Source organism: Oncorhynchus mykiss, chromosome 17 (genome assembly GCF_013265735.2).
Source record: "Oncorhynchus mykiss isolate Arlee chromosome 17, USDA_OmykA_1.1, whole genome shotgun sequence".
Taxonomy (NCBI): domain Eukaryota; kingdom Metazoa; phylum Chordata; class Actinopteri; order Salmoniformes; family Salmonidae; genus Oncorhynchus; species Oncorhynchus mykiss.
Window position 1 is genome coordinate 62,437,792 of NC_048581.1, and position 21,015 is coordinate 62,458,806.

General features: G+C 43.1%; 1 protein-coding gene across 3 annotated transcripts; it reads right to left on the reverse strand.

Annotated features, from left to right (window-relative positions):
- Positions 1 to 23: 23 nt before the first annotated feature.
- LOC110494312 (zinc finger protein Eos) lies at positions 24 to 20,794 on the reverse strand. 3 transcript variants are annotated; one of them, XM_021569267.2, is made up of 8 exons: positions 20,485 to 20,794; positions 7,033 to 7,084; positions 5,313 to 5,420; positions 4,863 to 5,129; positions 4,507 to 4,674; positions 4,215 to 4,364; positions 4,000 to 4,131; positions 24 to 3,811 (listed from the first exon to the last, which is right to left on the reverse strand). In XM_021569267.2, exons 2-8 carry the CDS (start codon positions 7,067 to 7,069, stop codon positions 2,934 to 2,936), a joined length of 1,740 nt encoding a protein of 579 aa, XP_021424942.2. In that variant the 5' UTR covers positions 7,070 to 7,084; positions 20,485 to 20,794; the 3' UTR covers positions 24 to 2,933. The 3 variants fall into 3 exon arrangements, with proteins under 3 accessions (XP_021424942.2, XP_021424943.2, XP_021424944.2); XM_021569268.2 differs by having other exon boundaries at positions 5,313 to 5,417; positions 20,485 to 20,790; XM_021569269.2 differs by lacking the exon at positions 4,507 to 4,674 and having other exon boundaries at positions 20,485 to 20,788.
- Between the last annotated feature and the right edge of the window lie 221 nt (positions 20,795 to 21,015).

Below are 21,015 nucleotides of genomic sequence, written 5' to 3' on the forward strand. Positions count from 1 at the left end.
ATTGAAAATGCGATGGAAACACATTGAACATTAGATTTTTTTTTATTCGGTACATAAACGTAAGCGAAAAAGTACATTGTGCACTACGTCATCACGCACTGATTTATCTGCAATAAGTCAGTTTGGTGGAAACGCACCACTGGCGGGTAAATTCACATTTTCTTTATGCGGATGTTTGAATATTCACATTAAAATCTTTCACCAATTTGATGGAAACCTAGCATATGACATCAATTTGTGTTACCGTTTATTGAGCTTTCAAGACCCATGGCCAAGTGTTCTGTCCTCAAATCTGATGTAACCAACATCAAACAGTGAAAACCTAAGAGGGGGAGGGAGGGGGCGCGGGGGGGCAAAGGCACAATAGCAAGATTTACACACAGAAACACATCTGGAGACACCTAAACCTGCTCTTCCAGGAACTGCCGTCAAACGATCAATGCAGAACTTCCACGTCAATTCAATAATCCAACCATTTCGGATGACATTAGATGTATAATTTCTCTACTTTGAACAGTAATTACATATCCGTTCATAAGGCATTACGTTTAGAACAGCATTACAGATTAAGTTTAATGCAACTGATTAAGTGCAACTATGCCCTGTAATTCAGTACAATTTCAGTGCTATGTAATTGTTTTAGAAGATTGTGTCTTTTCTGACATTGGGATGAGGCATTTTCTTGTATACAGTCCACTTCAAAGCACATTCCTTTTTTTGTAAGATTCATTAAATATTAAATGAAGTGAAGATACAGGGCTGCCAAAACCAACTTAAAAACCTTCAAATTAACCACAGAAAAATGCAAACATCACCAAACCCATACTCCTGACAGAGGCAATTATCATTTGAGGTAAAGAGTTTCACATTTATTAAAAATTAAAAAAATCCCACAGCCACAGCAGATTTTCCTGTCTCTCATACTTAATCTGTGTCATGAGTAGGGCCAGGAGTTTTGCTTGACCATGGGAAACTCTGGGCCCTAATCAAGAACTATAAATCCTACAGGCTTCCAAGTTCATTCAATATGAAGACTAAGAGATTGGGTAAAAGAGTAGGTCCACAACTGCCCAAACTGTTTCTTTTCATTCAAAAATTGTGTATTGATCACGTTCCCTTGGTCAAAGTTGCCTGAAGGGATCTGAATGCTTCCTGATTCCAAGGAAAATGTTTACCAACATCAGTGCTCTCTATAAAAACAACAATTACAAGTCCGATGAGAAAGAAAATCATTGAACGAAAATAAGCATTTCAAAGTCACTTCTGAAGAAACACCTTCTAAATCTTAACCACCGACAACTGTGGTCTCACACACACACACACACACATTCATGCCTTAGCAGCAGGTGACAAACAATCTCATGCACATTTCTAAACCTTTCATATATGAAAAGTTATTCTCTTTTTTAACATGTCTTTGTCTCTTTCCTTTTGGGATGAGGTTATACAATTTATATCTACATTAGGCCACTTAAGAAATTAGTGACTGCAAATTAAAATGTGTGATTAGTAGAGGGACATTTTGGATTCAGCTTGGGCATTTAGCAGGGCCAGCTGGGATATTTCATGTAACGTCAATGATATCTTTATGGGTGGAAAAATGTATATTGGCAAGAATTGTCAGCAAGGTCAATGTCATGAAAGGCACAATACAATGAATATACAACAATTGTTTTAAGTCTCACTTAAATAAATAATATTGGTTTTGGTTTGTTTCATAGTAAGCAACACATTGGGATATCAGGGACCTTCTAAAATTGCCAACAATCTCCACCCTTTGTTGAAGTCAACTCCAAAATAGTGGCAGTGGCTCTCCTTTTGTGGAGATGAATTAAAAAAAAATATTTATTTATTTCAACACACTGCACAGAGAAATGTGCAGGCCATAAATAACCTCTATAAAATAGTTTAATATAATTATATCTCAGTGCAACAAAAGCAATCAAATTAAACAAAAACAAACATACTGTACCCCATTCCACCCCACAACATTCACACTGATAATAGCCTTCAACTCGCTCTCATTTAACTTACTAAACTTCCAAAAGAACCAACACACACACAAACTGAAATTGGAAAGTGCACTCATTTGAGGCCAACCCCTCAAATCCTTGTTACTATTTGACTTGGGATCCTGGGCCTGGCCTGCACCACAACTGTTATTAAAATACATGACCTACTATACATCAAATACACAATCTTACACAACACTGTCTGTCTGCCACACCACCAGGGACTAAGCATGTTAGGGAATGGAATGGATTTTTTAAAAGTGCTTTTCAAATAGGGCTTTGTTAAACGGACAAATTCCGAGGAAGCCTAATGGCATCTAAAGACGACTACTGATGTCTGACTCGACTACTGATGTCTGACTACAGCTTGCAAGCACAACGAAGTGCACATTGACAACTGTTTGTTTGTTTTCTTGCATTATACATTTTTGATAAAATCTTGATTAAAGTGCAGGAGAGGAAAACAAAGTCCGATATAAATCACATTGTCTAGCTAGTAGCATCACTGTTTTGTGCGCCCGGTTTTTTACCCGGATAAGAGAGGAAAGGTAGACAGACCACACCAGAGAAAGGCACTTCTGAGGATAGAAAAGTGCATTTACTCTTCATCTTAGCATTTTCTGGCAAGAATTCATACATTTTGAAAAGTGTATTCAGAGTAGTGAGGATTCTCCCTTTTTTTTTTTTTTTAAGTGACGCAATTGAGCCATTCTAGTGTGCCTATTTGAAGTTGAGGTTTATGTGATATCAGTATCAATGCTTGTATACAAATCATTTACAAAAAGCAGTTTTTTTTAGTGTTTTTTTTTTTACTACCCTTCCCCTTCTACCCCCTCTTGTGATGCAGTGCAGACCAAACCCAAGCAGGCCCTTCTCTCAGAGTAAAAACAGCCCTAAGTACAGAGGCCCATCCAGCCAGCCTCAGCCTGGCAGGTGCTCTCCGCGGACAATGTGGGAGGAGAACTCATAGCGGTCCTGACTGCGGTGGCCACAGATGTTGCACTCAAAGGGCTGGCGGAAGCCGTGGCAGCCCATGTGGATTGTGAACATAACGTGGTCCAGGAAGAGCACACGGCAGTGCTCACAGCGGAAAGAGCGCACTGTGTGCCCCTCTCCATCCACCACCCGAAACGCCTGCCTTGAGGTGGGGGAGCCTGGGGCCAGGGCAGGGGGAGGGGGGAAAGCAGGGTGGCCACCCTCCTCCCTGTCCCTGTCTCCATCCCTGTCTTTAGCATGGCTTGGGCTGTCCATGCCCCTGTGGTGCAGTAGGGGTGGAGGGGGAGGGTGGTGGTTGGAGTGGAGGTGGTGGAGGTTGTGGTGATTGTGGTTGTTGTGGAGCGGCAGGGCAGGCGCTACACTGCTAAACACTTCATCCGGCATGCTCTCTGTGTCCGTGGAGTCCTGGCAACCGTTGCTAGGTGACGGGCCGTGGCTGCGTCCAGGGGGCAGGTCCTCGTGGCCCTCTGCAGCCTCCCTGCCCCCCACACCCGTGGACCCTAGGCCAGCCCCGGCCCCAGTGCAGTCTAGCCTCGGCCCCAGCGTAGCCATGGGGGTGTGAGCCGAACTGATGACCGGCCGGAGCTCCGACAGGCAGGAGGGGTGAGGGAGAGGCAAGCGTAGGGGTCGGAGGCCTTCAGATCCACCACCACTTCCAACTCCCTGTCCCCCCAGGTACCCTCCTCCCAGGCTAGTGTAGTGTGGCTGCTCCAGACCACCGTGGTGTGTAACCCCGTCTTTGTCGAAGGCGGTTCTGAGCTCGTAAGGCGTGTCGGCCAGACTGAGGCGCATGTGCTTCTGTCCTGCAGGGCAGATAGGCATGGAATCACACGGTACCACAACTCATAGGGAGGAACTAGTGATGTGCAGGTCTTCATTATTTTTAAACTGACACCTGATGTCATGAATGATCTTGTACCCTTTGTGTTACCTGTGTTTGAGCGGTGTCTTTGCTCACCTACCCATAAACAAATTCCAAATAACTGCTTACCTACAAATTTCTGTGGTGTGGATCTCTTGCGTTTGGTGATGCTGTGGGCTAGCCGATCGATGAACGCCATCTTGTCTGAGGAAGGTTGCAGCAGGTTGTCAGGCATGAACTCCAGGTCCCTCAGCTCCTCTTCTATAAAAGATATGATCACACAATAGATAGAAGCAGTAACTTGCAGTGTGTGAGTATGTGTGTACGTGTTATTTCTCCACTACCTTGAGTATGAGCGCTGGCTGGCTGCTGTGTCTCCAGGCTCTGCAGGTAGCTGTGGCAGCGTTCACGGTGCTCTTCCAGGGTGCTCTGCTGCTTGTAGCTGCGGCCACAGTAACTACACTTATAGGGCTTCCCCACTGTGGGAGACGATACTGGGGACAAAGTCAACATACCTTTAATACATACAGAACTCTAGGTCTGTGTCTTTTGCTCAGGAACTGACATGCTCAACTCAGACCCTCTTTTCCTCACCCAAGTGTGTGTGTGTGTGTACAGTATGCATATCCCTCTCACCCGAGTGAGTGCGGAGGTGGCCTGTAAGAGCGTCCCGTCTGCGGCATGCGTAGCTGCAGAAGGGACATTTAAAAGGCTTCTCCCCCGAGTGCAGCTTAATGTGACGCAGCAGGTTCCCCTTCTGGGTGAAAGAGGCCCCACACTGATTACACTGGAATGGCCGCTCACCTGGAGGAGGCACATACCAGTTTACACACCCGACTCCGTACAAACCAGTTTGAAATCAGTTTCACTCCCAATCACGTGCCCAAATTACAATGTCAACCTGGTTTCGGGGCAGATCTGCGCAACAAACTAACCTCATCTTTTTGTATAAAGGACTAATCAATCAATCACTCAATCAATTGATCAGTCACCTGTGTGGCTGCGTTTGTGCACCATGAGGACGTTGGGCCCGATGCAGATCATCCCACAGATGTCACACTTGAGTTTTCCGTTGGGCAGCCGGATGGCACCTCCTGGTGACATGGGCTCTGGACTGGCCAGCTCCCTGTAGCCCCCTCCTCCGGCCTCTCCTCCCTGCTCAGAACCCCCCTCCTCCACCCTGTCCCCTCTCTCATCCTCTGGCCCCGTGCCGCGGCCCGGCTCCTCATCACTGTACAGCTCCACTTTGATGGAGTTGGCTGGAGAGAGAGAGGGTTTAGACCAGGAGAGGGACATATGATGTGAGCAGAAACACGGATGTGCTTGCTAAAGTAAAACAAAAACACCTGAGCCATAAAACTAACTACCATACTCTCCCTTGGGAATAATAAAGTTCAGTACTTGTACTACAAAGACAAAGGAATTGACAAATTGGAACTTACCACTAAGAGAGCGGCTGGGAGAAGTGTGCTGGCTGTTGGGGGTGCTCACTGTGGGGCCTCCAAGGGCCCCTGAAAACTCCCTCTCCATCGAAGAGTCTCCACTGCCTGCTGTCCACAAAAAATTATGTAGGCCTACTGACAGTTCATTCAGCCATCTCGATAATGTCAACCATAAGGTCAGCAAGTCCGCTAATAAACTCAGCAAAAAAAGAAACGTCCTCACTGTCAACTGCATTTATTTTAAGCAAACTTAACGTGTAAATATTTGTATGAACATAAGATTCAACAACAGACAAACCAAACAAGTTCCACAGACATGTGACTAACAGAAATGGAATAATGTGTCCCTGAACAAAGGGGGGATGGGGGGGGGGGGAATCAAAAGTAAGTGTCAATGCAGCTGGTGGCCACACCAGATACTAAGTACTGCAGTGCATCTCCTCCTCATGGACTGCACCAGATTTGCCAGTTCTTGCTGTGAGATGTTATCCCACTCTTCCACCAAGGCACCTGCAAGTTCCCAGACATTTCTGGGGGGGTATGACCCTAGCCCTTACCCTCCGATCCAACAGGTCCCAGACGTGCTCAATGGGATTGAGATCTGGGCTTGTCGCTGGCCATGGCAGAACACTAACATTCCTGTCTTGCAGGAAATCACACACAGAACGGTGGCATTGTCATGCTGGAGGGTCATGTCAGGATGAGCCTGCAGGAAGGGTACCACATGAGGGAGGAGGATGTCTTCCCTGTAACGCACAGCATTGAGATGCCTGCAATGACAACAAGCGCAGTGCGATGATACTGTGACACACCGCCCCAGACCATGATGGACCCTCCACCTCAATCCCGCTCCAGTGTACAGGCCTCTGTGTAACGCTCATTCCTTCGACAATAAACGTGAATCCGACCATCACCCCTGGTGAGACAAAACCGCGACTCGTCAGAGAAGAGCACTTTTTGCCAGTCCTCTCTGGTCCAGCAACGGTGGATTTGCGCCCATAGGCGACGTAGTTGCCGGTGATGTCTGGTGAGGACCTGCCTTACAACAGGCCTACAAGCCCTCAGTCCAGCCTCTCTCAGCCCATCCTCTCTCAGCCTATTGCGGACAGTCTGAGCACTGATGGAGGGGTTGTGTGTTCCTGGTGTAACTCGGGCAGTAGTTGCCATCCTGTACCTGTCCCAAAGGTGTGATGTTCGGATGTACCGATCCTGTGCAAGTGTTGTTACACTTGGTCTGCCACTACAAGGACGATCAGCTGTCCGTCCCGTCTCCTTGTAGCGCAGTCTTAAGCGTCTCACAGTACAGACATTGCAATTTATTGCCCTGGCCACATCTGCAGTCCTCATTCCTCCTTGCAGCATGCCTAAGGCACGTTCACGCAGATGAGCAGGGACCCTGGGCATCTTTCTTTTGGTGTTTTTCAGTCAGTAGAAAGGCCTCTTTAGTGTCCTAAGTTTTCATAACTGTAACCTTAATTGCCAACCGTCTGTAAGCTGTTAGTGTCTTAACGACCGTTCCACAGGTGCATGTTCATTAATTGGTTTATGGTTCATTGAAAAAGCATGGGAAACCTTGTTTAACTCCTTTACAATGAAGATCTGTGAAGTTATTTGGATTTTTACAAATTATCTTCGAAAGACAGGGTCCTGAAAAAGCGACTTTTTTTTTTGTTGCTGAGTTTACAAAGGACTGTCCATGCCCTGCCCTCCATACACTTACCTGACATGTAGGGACGGCCATTGCAGTCGTCATCCATTCTAACACCAGTTAACTGACGGAAAAACAAACAGGTAGAGGAGAACCTCTAAAAATCACAGTTCTTCACTCTGTAAACACAACGACACAGTTCCAGGAAATGCATAGTAGCTTAAAATTCATGAAGTGCAACTGACCCTCATTGAGCGAAGTCCAGCAATTTCAGCAGACGGGTAGCAAATTGAGTTAGAAAACCCATGATGCATCTGCAACTATCATTCTGAAGACTAAGATGCCTAGTTTATGTCATAGTGGCTTATTTAAAAATATATTTTACATTTCCGCCTGAGTTTTTTACATTTTCACCCCAAATTCTCATTACCGAAATGCATCTAGATTAGGTAATTTTATCCAATTTTACTAGGTTTTTCTAACTTATTTGAATAAAACAGTTTGTCCATAAATCATAAAAATGGTAAACTAGTATCAGTTTATGTAATAAATATAGGTTTGTGGACGTGTTTCTTATTACCGTATCACTTTTTGAAGTTGCTGTAAAAACTATTTTTTTTAGCCCTTTTTCTCCCCAATTTCGTGGTATCCAATTGTTTTTTGGTAGCTGCAATCTTGTCTCATCACTACAACTCCCGCTCGGGAGAGACGAAGGTTGAAAGTCATGCGTCCTCCGATACACAACCCGACCAAGCCGCACTGCTTCTTAACACAGCGCGCATGTGTCGGAGGAAACACCGTGCACCTGGCAACCTTGGTTAGCGTGCACTGCGCCTGGCCCGCCACAGGAGTCGCTGGTGCGCGATGAGACAAGGATATCCCTACCGGCCAAACCCTCCCTAACCCGGGCGACGTTAGGCCAATTGTGCGTCGCCCCACGGACCTTCCGGACGCAGCCGGTTACGACAGAGCCTGGGCACGAACCCAGAGTCTCTGGTGGCACAGCTGGCGCTGCAGTACAGCGCCCTTTACCACTGCGCCACCCGGGAGGTCCAAAACTCCAATAATTTAAGTAAAGTTTTATTCACCCATGATGCATCGTGGATATCCTTAGATGAGCACATTTAATTTCTTAATTTATATGCCTTCAGAATGAGGATCTTATTCTCAAACGCCTTTACTACACATGACCTTCTCATTACCGAAATGTCTAAAAAAGCTCAAATTGGGAAAAATGTAGAGTTCCATTAATTACCTAAATGGAGGCATGAATGGGCTTCAGTGATGTGGTCTAGAGGTCGACCGATTAAAAATCGGTGTGGCCAATTAATTGGGGCCGATTTCAAGTTTTCATAACAATCGGAAACCTGTATTTTTGGGCGCCGATTTGCCGTTTTTTTAAGTACCTTTATTTAACTAGGCAAGTCAGTTAAGGACACATTCTTATTTTCAATGACGGCCTAGGAGCGGTGGGGTTAACTGCCTCGTTCACGGGCAGAACGACAGATTTTCAACTTGTCAGCTCGGGGGATTCAATCTTGCAACCTTACAGTTAAACTAGTCCAACGCAATAACGACCTGCCTCTCTCTCGTTGCACTCTACAAGGAGACTGCCTGTTACACGAATGCAGTAAGCCAAGGTAAGTTGCTAGCAAGCATTAAACTTAGTTTTTTTATAAGTTATCATAATCACTAGTTAACTACACATGGTTGATGATATTACTAGATATTATCTAGCGTGTCCTGCGTTGCATATAATCTGCCTGAGCATGCAAGCATACGAGTATCTAAGTATCTGACTGAGCGGTGGTAGGCAGAAGCAGGCGCGTAAACATTCATTCAAACAGCACTATCGTGTGTTTTGCCAACAGCTCTTCGTTGTGCGTCAAGCATTGCGCTGTTTATGACTTCAAGCCTATCAACTCCCGAAATGAGGCTGGTGTAACCAAAGTGAAATGGCTAGCTAGTTAGCGCGCGCTAATAGCATTTTAAACGTCACACACTCTGAGCCTTCTAGTAGTTGTTCCTCTTGCTCTGCATGGGTAACGCTGCGTCGATGGTGGCTGTTGTCGTTGTGTTGCTGGTTCGAGCCCAGGGAGGAGCGAGACGGAAGCTATTCTGTTACACTGGCAATAAAGTGCCTATAAGAACATCTAATAGTCAAAGATTAATGAAATACAAATGGTAGAGGGAAATAGTCCTATAATTCCTATAATAACTACAACCTAAAACATCTTACCTGGGAATATTGAAGACTCATGTTAAAAGGAACCACCAGCTTTCATATGTTCTCATGTTCTGAGCAAGGAACTGAAACGTTAGCTTTCTTACATAGCACATATTGCACTTTTACTTTTTTCTCCAACTCTGTTTTTGCATTATTTAAACAAAATTGAACATGTTTCATTATTTACTTGAGGCTAAATTGATTTTATATTAAGTGTTCATTCAGTATTGTTGTAATTGTCATCATTACACAAATGTAAAAAACAAAAACATCCGATTAAATCGGTATCGGCATTTTTGGTCCTCCAATAAATCAGTATCGGTGTTGAAAAATCATAATCGGTCGACCTCTTATGTGGTCAATTATTTGCTGACTTATAATGGCTGTCTCCTATTACTTGCAGGCTGAGCTAAGGGGCTCGCTCTCATTACCGAAACATTTTTAGGTCTGTTTTGGTCAGGAGACCCTTCATTTCAATATTGATAATAAGCTAATTCTAATGTACAGTCAATGGGTGTGCTAGTAACTTTAATTACTTACTAGGACCACTGCTTACACCTATTATAGATTTTTTTGTAAAACATTAGTTATTTGATTAAAGTAGGAGTTGTCAAGAAATATGGGTGTATAAACCACATTTAATTTACATAAAGCCACGATCTGGAGTTTGTGTTTCAGCAAAGAGCAACCCCACCACTTAAAGGAGGATATCCACCATTTTGATGTGTACCTGTTTTAGCACATACAGTGCCTTGCAAAAGTATTCATCCCCCTTAGCATTTTTCCTGCATTACAACCTGTAATTTAAATGGATTTTTATTTGGATTTCATGTCATGGACATACACAAAATAGTCCAAATTGGTGAAGTGAAAAAAATATATACTTGTTTCAAAAAATAAATAAAAGAACAGTAAAGTGGTGCGTGCATGTGTTTTTACCCCATTTGCTATGAAGCCCCTAAATAAGATCTGGTGCAACCAATTACCTTCAAAAGTCAGATAATTAGTTAAATAAAGTCCACCTGTGTGCAATCTAAGTGTCACATGATCTCATATATATTTTGTGGAGTGTTTGAAAAACTAGTTTAATATATATATATATATATATTTTATTTTATTTTATTTTTTTTTAAATGAACTCGTTTTTCAAACACTCCACAAATTTCTTGTTAACAAAGTATAGTTTTGGCAAGTTGGTTAGGACATCTACTTTGTGCATGAAAGTCATTTTTCCAACTATTGTTTACAGACAGATTTCAGTGTTTCACAATTCTAGTCGGTCAGAAATTTACATACACTAATAGGCTGACCACACCGACGCAAGTTGCAAAATAAATTTAGCCATATATATTATTCAATTATTGTGCCAACGAGCGTCTGCGTTGTCAAGTGCTAAAATAGAAGTCGTTCCTATTTCTGACACAGATCGCGCTGCAAGTCCTGTCTCTCCCATCTCCTCATTGATTTATAGAAGCAGGTACCATAATGCCGTCTCATTGGTGGGTGATTGAAAGACAAACTGTTTTGCCGGTTGTCGTGGTAATACTATGAAAGTGTAGATGCCAATCACCATACAAGTTCAAAGATGAAAAAGCCTGGAAAGAGGAGAGATGACTAGAAACTATTCAGTTGACTGCTTTGTGTGTGGATTAATTGTCAGAGTAGAGGACCTTGTGCATTTCAGGTAAAATAACAACTCAATGTTTATATCCCAGGACAAATTAGCTAGCAACAGCAAGCTAGCTAAATAGGACAAAGTAGCTAGCAAGTGCAAGCTAACTAGCTAAATTGCCATACATGTTTAATGCTTTTTGACCTGTCTCCAAATTAATGTCATTGATTCAGAGTTTATCTTGATATTTTAACCTGCATGTCATGATCACGTTGGTGTAGGGGGACAAAATAAATGTATGCACAATGGCGCACGCACACAGCCGGTTTGGGTTCCGTTTAACCTCTCTGGGACGGTGGCGTCCCACCTCGCCAACAGCCAGTGAAAGTGCAGGGCGACAAATTCAAAACAACAAATCTCATAATTAAAATTCCTCAAGCATACAAGTATTTTACACCATTTTAAAGATAACATTTTCGTTAATCCAGCCACAGACTGATTTCAAAAAGGCTTACACCGAAAGCACCACAAACGATTGTTAGGTCACCACCAAGCCACAGAAAAACACAGCCATTTTTCCAGCCAAAGAGAGGAGTCACAAAAAGCACAAATAGAAATAAAATGAATCACTAACCTTTGATGACCATCAGATGACACTCATAGGACTTCATGTTACACAATACATATGTTTTGTTCGATAAAGTGCATATTTATATCAAAGAAACTAATTGTACATTGGCGCGTTACTACGTTCAGTAGTTCTAAAACATGCTGTGATTTTGCAGAGCCATATTAATTTACAGAAATACTCATCATAAATGTTGATGAAAATACAAGTGTTATACATGGAATTAGAGATATACTTCTCCTTAATGCAACGCTCTAGGCGACCAGTTTTGATAGCCTTTAGCCGCACCCTCATACAACTCCTCCTTTGTTCCGCGGGTGATGTGGAGGTAAACCCAGGGTCTGTATATCCCCAGGCACCCTCATTTGTTGACTTCTGTGATCGAAAAAGCCTTGGTTTCATGCATGTCAACATCAGCAGCCTCCTCCAAGTTTGTTTTACTCACTGCTTTAGCACACTCTGCCAACCCTGATGTCCTTGCCGTGTCTGAATCCTGGCTTAGGAAGGCCACCAAAAATTCTGAGATTTCCATACCCAACTATAAAAATTTTCCGCCAAGATAGACTGCAACTCCGCCCCCTTTGGCAGTTCTACTGCAGAGATATTACTTTGCAGGCTGTCATACTTTCCAGGTCGATACCCAAACAGTTCGAACTACTAATTAAAAAAAATTACTCTCCAGAAATAAGTCTCACTGTTGCTGCCTGCTACCGACCCCCCTCAGCTCCCAGCTGTGCCCTGGACACCATTTGTGAATTGATCGCCCCCCATCTAGCTTCAGAGTTTGTTCTGTTAGGTGACCTAAACTGGGATATGCTTAACACCCCGGCAGTCCTACAATCTAAGCTAGATGCCCTCAATCTCACACAAATCATCAAGGAACCCACCAGGTACAACCCTAAATCTGTAAACAAGGGCACTCTCATCGACATTATCCTGACCAACTGGCCCTCCAAATACACCTCCGCTGTCTTCAATCAGGATCTCAGCGATCACTGCCTCATTGCCTGTATCCGCTATGGGCCCGCAGTCAAACGACCACCCCTCATCACTGTCAAACGCTCCCTAAAACACTTCTGCGAGCAGGCCTTTCTAATCGACCTGGCCCGGGTATCCTGTAAGGATATTGACCTCATCCCGTCAGTTGAGGATGCCTGGTCATTCTTTAAAAGTAACTTCCTCACCATCTTAGATAAGCATGCTCCGTTCAAGAAATGCAGAACTAAGAACAGATATAGCCCTTGGTTCACTCCAGACCTGACTGCCCTCGACCAGCACAAAAACATCCTGTGGCGGACTGCAATAACATTGAATAGTCCCCGCGATATGAAACTGTTCAGGGAAGTCAGGAACCAATACACGCAGTCAGTCAAAAAAGCAAAGGCCAGCTTTTTCAAGCAGAAATTTGCATCCTGTAGCTCTGACTCCAAAAAGTTCTGGGACACTGTAAAGTCCATGGAGAACAAGAGCGCCTCCTCCCAGCTGCCCACTGCACTGAGGCTAGGTAACACGGTCACCACTGATAAATCCATGATAATCGAAAACTTCAACAAGCATTTCTCAACGGCTGGCCATGCCTTCCTCCTGGTTACTCCAACCTAGGCCAACAGCCCCCCCCCCCCCCCCAGCTTCTCCTTTACCCAAATCCAGATAGCTGCAAAACCTGGACCCGTACAAATCAGCTGGTCTTGACAATCTGGACCCTCTATTTCTGAAACTATCCGCCGCCATTGTCGCAACCCCTATTACCAGCCTGTTCAACCTCTCTTTCATATCGTCTGAGATCCCCAAGGATTGGAAAGCTGCTGCAGTCATCTCCCTGTTCAAAGGGGGAGACACCCTGGACCCAAACTGTTACAGACCTATATCCAACCTGCCCTGCCTATCTAAGGTCTTCGAAAGCCTTGTCAACAAACAGATTACTGACCATCTCGAATCCCACCGTACCTTCTCCGCTGTGCAATCTGGTTTCCGAGCCGGTCACGGGTGCACCTCAGCCACGCTCAAGGTACTAAACGATATCATAACCGCCATCGATAAAAGACAGTACTGTGCAGCCGTCTTTATCGACCTGGCCAAGGCTTTCGACTGTCAATCACCATATTCTTATCGGCAGACTCCGTAGCCTCGGTTTTTCTAATGACTGCCTTGCCTGGTTCACCAACTACTTTGCAGACAGAGTTCAGTGTGTCAAATCGGAGGGCATGTTGTCCGGTCCTCTGGCATGTTGTCCGGTCCTCTGGCAGTCTCTATGGGGGTGCCACAGGGTTCAATTCTCTGGCCAACTATTTTCTCTCTGTGTGTGTGTGTGTGTGTATATATATATATATATATAAATAAATGATGTTGCTCTTGCTGCGGGTGATTCCCTGATCCACCTCTACGCAGACGACACCATTCTGTATACTCCTGGCCCTTCCTTGGACACTGTGCTATCTAACCTCCAAACAAGCTTCAATGCCATACAACACTCCTTCCGTGGCCTCCAACTGCTCTTAAAACGCTAGTAAAACCAAATGCATGCTTTTCAACTGTTCGCTGCCTGGACACGCATGCCCGACTAGCATCACCACCCTGGTTGGTTCCGACCTAGAATATGTGGACATCTATAAGTACCTAGGTGCCTGGCTAGACTAAACTCTCCTTCCAGACTCATATCAAACATCTCCAATCTAAAATCAAATCTAGAGTCGGCTTTCTATTCCGCAAGAAAGCCTCCTTCACTCACGCCGCCAAACTTACTCTCGTAAAACTGAGTATCCTACCGATCCTCGACTTCAGTGATGTCATCTACAAAATAGCTTCCAATACTCTACTCAGCAAACTGGATGCAGTTTATCACAGTGCCATCCGTTTTGTTACTAAAGCACCTTATACCACCCACCACTGCGACCTGTATGCTCTAGTCGGCTGGTCCTCGCTACATATTCGTCGCCAGATCCACTGGCGCCAGGTCATCTACAAGTCCATGCTAGGTAAAGCTCCACCTTATCTCAGTTCACTGGTCACGATGGCAACACCCACCCGTAGCACGCGCTCCAGCAGGTGTATCTCACTGATCATCCCTAAAGCCAACACCTCATTTGGCCACCTTTCCTTCCAGTTCTCTGCTGCCTGTGACTGGAACGAATTGCAAAAAAAAAAAAATCGCTGAAGTTGGAGACTTTTATCTCCCTCATCAACTTTAAACATTTGCTATCTGAGCAGCTAACCGATCGCTGCAGCTGTACATAGTCCATCGGTAAATAGCCCACCCATTTTACCTACCTCATCCCTATACTGTTTATTTATTTACTTTTCTGCTCTTTTGCACACCAGTATCTCTACCTGCACATGACCATCTGATCATTTATCACTCGTGTTAACCTGCTAAATTGTAATTATTCGCCTACCTCAATGCCTCTTGTACACAATGTATATAGACTTTCTTTTTTTCTACAGTGTTATTGACTTGTTTATTGTTTACTCCATGTGTAACTCTGTGTTGTCTGTTCACACTGCTATGCTTTATCTTGCCCAGGTCACAGTTGTAAATGAGAACTTGTTCTCAACTAGCCTACCTGGTTAAATAAAGGTGAAATATATATATTTTTTAAACGCTGTGTCAGATTTGTAAAAAAAAAAAACTTTACGGAAAAAGCAAACCACGCAATAATCCGAGTACAGCGTTCAAACAACAAAGCAGCCAAAAAGATATCCTCCATATTGTGTAGTCAACATTAGTCAGAAATAGCATTATAAATATTCACTTACCTTTGATGAGCTTCATCAGAATGCACTCCCAGGAATCCCAGTTCCACAATAAATGTTTGATTTGTTCGATAAAGTTCATCATTTTTGTCTAAATAGCTTCTTTTGTTAGGGCGTTGGGTAAACAAATCCAAAAGCTTGTGCAGGTCCAGCCGAACGTCGGAAGAAAAGTTCAAAAAGTTCCGTTACAGCCTGTAGAAACTTGTCAAACTAAGTATAGAATCAATCTTTAGGATGTTATCATAAATCTTCAATAATATTCCAACCGGAGAATTCCTATATCTGTAGAAAAGCAATGGAAAGAGAGCTAACTCTCTCGTGACGAGCCTGTGGCACTCTGCCAGACACCTGGCTCAATCCCCTCTCATTCAGCCCCCTTCACAGTAGAAGCCTGAAACATTCTAAAGACTGTTGACATCTAGTGGAAGCCTTAAGATGTGCAATATGACCCCATTTGCACTGTATATTGGAATGGCAGAGTTAAAAAACTACAAACCTCAGATTTCCCACTTCCCGGTTAGATTTTCTCAGGTTTTTGCCTGCCATATGAATTCTGTTCTACTCACATACATCATTCAAACAGTTTTAGAAACTTCAGATAGTTTTCTATACAATACTACTAATAATATGCATATATTAGCATCTGGGACAGAGTAGCAGGCAGTTTACTCTGGGCACCTTATTCATCCAAGCTACTCAATACTGCCCCCCTGTCACCAAGAAGTTAAATTGACTGTGCCTTTAAAAAGCTTGGAAAATTCCAGAAAACAATGTTATGGCTTTAGAAGCTTCTGATTGGCTAATTGACATCATTTGAGTCAATTGGAGGTGTACCTGTTGATGCATGTCAAGGCCTACCTTCAAACTCGGTGCCGCTTTGCTTGACATCATGGGAAAATCAAAAGAAATCAGCCAACACCCCTGAATTTTTTTGTCTGGTTCATCCTTGGGAGCAATTTCCAAACGCCTGAAGGTACCACGTACTATTGTTTGTACAGATGAACGCAAGTATAAACATGGGACCACGCAGCCGTCATACCGCTCAGGAAGGAGACACGTTCTGTCTCCTAGAGATTACGGTACTTTGGTGCGAAAAGTGCAAATCAATCCCAGAACAGCAGCAAAGGACCCTGTGAAGATGCTGGAGGAAAGAGGTACAAAAGTATCTATATCCACAGTAAAACGAGTCCTATATCAACACAACCTGAAAGGCCGCTCAGCAAGGAAGGAGCAACCGCACCAAAACCGCCATAAAAAAAAGCCAGACTACGGTTTGCAACTGCACATGGGGACAAAGATTGTACTTTTTGGAGAAATATCCTCTGGTCTCATAATTTTTGGCCATAATGACCATCGTTACGTTTGGAGGAAAAAAGGGAAGGCTTGCAAGCTGAAGAACACCATCCCAACCGTGAAGCACTGGGGTGGCAGCATCATGTTGTGGGGGTGCTTTACTGCGGGAGGGACTGGTGCACTTCACAAAATAGATGGCATCATGAGGTAGGACAATTATGTGGATACATAGAAGCAACATCAAGACATCAGTCAGGAAGTTAAAGCTTGGTCACAAATGGGTCTTCCAAATTGACAATGACCCCAAGCATACTTCCAAAGTTGTGGAAAAATGGCTTAAGGGCAACAAAGTCAAGGTATTGGAGTGGCCATCACAAAGCCCTGACCTCAGTCCTATAGACATTGTATGGGCAGAACTGAAAGTGTGTGCGAGCAAGGAGGCCTACAATCCTGACTCAGTTACACCAGCTCTGTCAGGAGAAATGGGACAAAATTCACCCAACTTATTGTGGGAAGCTTGTGGAAGACTACCCTAAATGTTTGACCCAAGTTAAACAATTTAAAGGCAATGCTACCAAATACTAATTGAGTGTATGTAAACTTCAGACACTCTGGGAATGTGATAAAATAAATGAAAGCTGAAATAAATTATTCTGACATTTCACATTCTTAAAATAAAGTGGTGATCGTAACAGCCCTAAGACAGGGAATTTTTACTGGGATTAAATGTCAGGAATTGTGAAAAACTAAGTTTAAATGTACTTGGCTAAGGTGTATGTAAACTTCCGACTTCAACTGTATATATACACACACACCTGTTCTGAAAGGCCCCAGAGTCTGCAACACCACAAAGCAAGGGGCACCACCAAGCAAGAGGTACCATGAAGACCAAGGAGCTCTCTAAACAGGTCAGGGACACAGTTGTGGAGAAGTACAGATCAGGGTTTGGTTATACAAAAAAAATCAAACTTTGAACATCCCACGGAGCACCATTAAATCCATTATTCAAAGATGGAAGGAATGTGGCACCACAACAACCCTGCCAAGAGAGGGCCACCCACCAAAACTCACAGACCAGGCAAGGAGGGCATAGAGACCAAAGATAATCCTGAAGGGGCTGCAAAGCTCCACAGCAGAGATTGGAGTATCTGTCCATAGGACCACTTTAAGCTGAACACTCCACAGAGCTGGGCTTTATGTAAGAGTGGCCAGAAAAAAGCCATTGCTTAAAGAAAAAAAATAAGAAAACGCATTTGGTGTTCACCAAAAGGCATGTGGGAGACTCCCCAAACATATGGAAGAAGGTACTCTGGTCAGATGAGACTAAAATTGGGCTTTTTGGCCATCAAGGAAAACGCTATGTCTGGCACAAACCCAACATCCCTCATCACTCCGAGAACACCATCCCAGTGAAGAATGGTTGTGGCAGCATCATGTTGTGGGGATGTTTTTCCATCAGCAGGGACTGAGAAACTGGTCAGAATTAAAGGAATGATGGATGGCGCTAAATACAGGGAAATTCTTGAGGGAAACCAGTTTCAGTCTTCCAGATTTGAGACTGGTACGGAGGTTCACCTTCCAGCAGGACAATGACCCTAAGCATACTGCTAAAGCAACACTCGAGTGGATTAAGAGGAAACATTTAAATGTCTTGGAATAGCCTATTCAATGCCCAGACCTCAATCCAATTGAGAATCTGTGTGACCAGCAGAACCCATCCAACTTGAAGGAGCTGGAGCAGTTTTGCCTTGAAGAATGGGAGAAAACAAATCCCAGTGGCTAGATGTGCCAAGCTTATAGAGACATACCCCAAGATACTTGCAGCTGTAATTTCTGCAAAAGGTGACTCTACAAAGTATTGACTTTTGGGAGGGGGGGGGGGTGAATAGTTATGCACGCTCAAGTTCAGTTTTTTTGTCTTAGTTCCTGTTTGTTTCACAAGGAAGAATATTTTGAAAGTGGTAGGCATGATGTGTAAATCAAATGATACAAACTCCCAAAAAATATATTTTAAATCCAAGTTGTAAGGCAACAAAATAGGAAAAATGCCAAGGGGGTGAATACTTTCGCAAGCCACCGTACCTATACTGTTTGATATCCCAAAACAGTATATTTAGATACTTTATAGGCATATCATGTTATGCCATTTGCCCACAGGATCCCATCTATAATACCTTAGAACCACACATATCCACATCCTAATACAGCAATATTATCTGTGAAGAGCTGGGAGAATTTACTTTTTCAAAAGAAGTCACTTTATGCTTAAGTTTACTTTTGAAATCACTGTACTTGCCCATAATTACAGTACTTATATTTATGCTAGTCAGTTGCATTAAGATCAGTGATTTTTGTATTATACAACTCGTTTGAGATTATCAAACAACACAGTTTGATGTTGTTTTGGGTTAATGAATCTCTAATAGAGCCCAATTGCAAACTATCAATACCGAAACATTCTTATCATTACTGTAATGCACCAATTTTGGGGAAATAATATGAAAAATAAAACATACTTTAATAATATTGGCTTAATCTGATAGTCTGATATAAAACTAACATGTATACACAAGTAATGAAGAAAAAAAATAAACATTCAGAAAAGTTGGCCACAGACAGTATAGGCTTCGTCCATGGTGAGAAATGAGAAATTACAAATGAATTGTAATTTAATTTTAAATATACTTGTTTTCAGTGTTGTTTAATTGAGGCCTTTGCATTAGGTGAGCAATGTAAAGAAATATTAGAAATTTATTTTCTTACTAGTTTAACTTAAACTGTTGCAGTAAAGTAATGAGCATTTTTGCATTGGTAACGTTAGTTCTGGAGATTGTGATAAAATGCATAATATCTGATCAATAAACATAATTATGAAAAAGAAATACAGATCCTAATATTACTATTCCAAGAGGATTTTTTGTCAAGTGGAAGTTTCGTGAGAATCACCAATGAAAGAGTGAGAGGGGCAATGGCCTTTTATTTAACTTAACACTTCGCTGTCAAGTCCTTCAAGACCATGGACGAAGCCTATACTGTCTGTGGCCACGGTAACAGAATGATGCTAACTAGCTAACCATCTGACTAAAGTCAAAGATATAGCTAGCTAGCTAACACTTTCATCTGTGCTAACCAAAGATTATCTGTGTTAATGTAGTACAGGTTACAACCCCCACCAAAAGTGTGAGCATATAACCAGCTAGCTACATTAGCTCTAGGGCAATTCCATGATAACAGAATGATGCTGAGAGTCAGATTTGACACTTTTTAGATGCAAAGTTTGGTAACAGAATGGGTTGTTTTAATCACCCCTCCCCCAAAAAATGACCATCTTCTTGGGGGTTGTAACCTGCACTAACGTTACGTTGGCGCAGATAATCTTTGGTTAGCACAAATGAACGTGTTAGCTAGCTACAGTAGTTATCATTGACGTTAGTCGGATGGCTAGCTACTTAGTTAGCTAGCTTGTTTGCACATGCTAGCTAACTAAGCTCAGCAAGTCTGCCACTAGCTAGCTAACTAGCTATGCTAAAGTTAGCCACAAATACTGGTAACTAACCCTTCTTCTATCTTTGAGATAGCTGTCTGACCAGCCTGGCAACTGACAAGCTAACTATTAGCCAATTGCTTTTAAGTAGCGTTAGCTACCCAAGGCAGACAGTGACAGTTGGATAACATCAACAAAATAGTAAGGAACATAAAATATTACTACTAACGATGCTTTTCTAAATCATATCGGTTGCAAACATTGTAGATGCAAGTGTTTAATCTCAATGCCACGTCTTGGTTAGCATGTCTGGCTGCTAGTTACATGAATAATGCCTGTTTCTTAAGCGGTTGCTATGGTACCCACCGCCCAGAAAAATGCGCTAGGCTAGACAGCTAACGTTAATCAGTTGGCTAGCATCTCTGGTTGATGGCATCGTCAGCTACCAACTTTACATTAAAAGTACTTCAACAAACTCCAACCTCTATAGAAACAGCAACTACACAAACATTTTTACAAATCTTCTTTACCTGTCACGATAGGCCTCGATTCTGGGATTTTATGTTTCTGCTGCTCTGCTTGTTTTCTCTTGCGACGAGAGCATCTCCCGGCACTCGGGTCGTCACTAGTTACCACAGCCAAAAAGTCGTAAACCCCGCCTATTTCTACAATTTTGCTTATTAAAATATGATTTTAAACCTAACCTTAACTACATTGCAAACATTATGCCTAACCTTAAATTAAGACCAAAAAGCTAATTTTTGTTTTCATGAATTCTTGCATATAGACATTTTGACTTTGTGGCTCTGCTATCTAGTGGAACCCCGGCACTCGGCAGCATTTACACCGCGTTCTAAACAATTTCCGGTCCGTCAAATACCGGGATAAAGACCCGCTCACAACTCCCATGGATTCTCATCAATAGAATGTCGAGTGTGTCGAGTTTGAATGCTCAGCTACCTTAATCTCTCTCAAATTACCCACTTGATGCACATTAGGCTACATGTATTGTCACATACATAGTCCACCATTTTCATTTAGATGAAAAGGTTTATCGCCAG

Excerpts from the sequence above, each read along its gene's own strand:
- LOC110494312 (XM_021569267.2), bottom strand. The coding sequence starts at position 7,069 with ATGGATGACGACTGCAATGGCCGTCCCTACATGTCAG. Across the intron at positions 5,421-7,032 it reads TGGCCGTCCCTACATGTCAG|CAGGCAGTGGAGACTCTTCG; the intron begins GTAAGTGTATGG and ends TTTTGTGGACAG. Across the intron at positions 3,812-3,999 it reads CACACCACAGAAATTTGTAG|GACAGAAGCACATGCGCCTC; the intron begins GTAAGCAGTTAT and ends TCTGCCCTGCAG.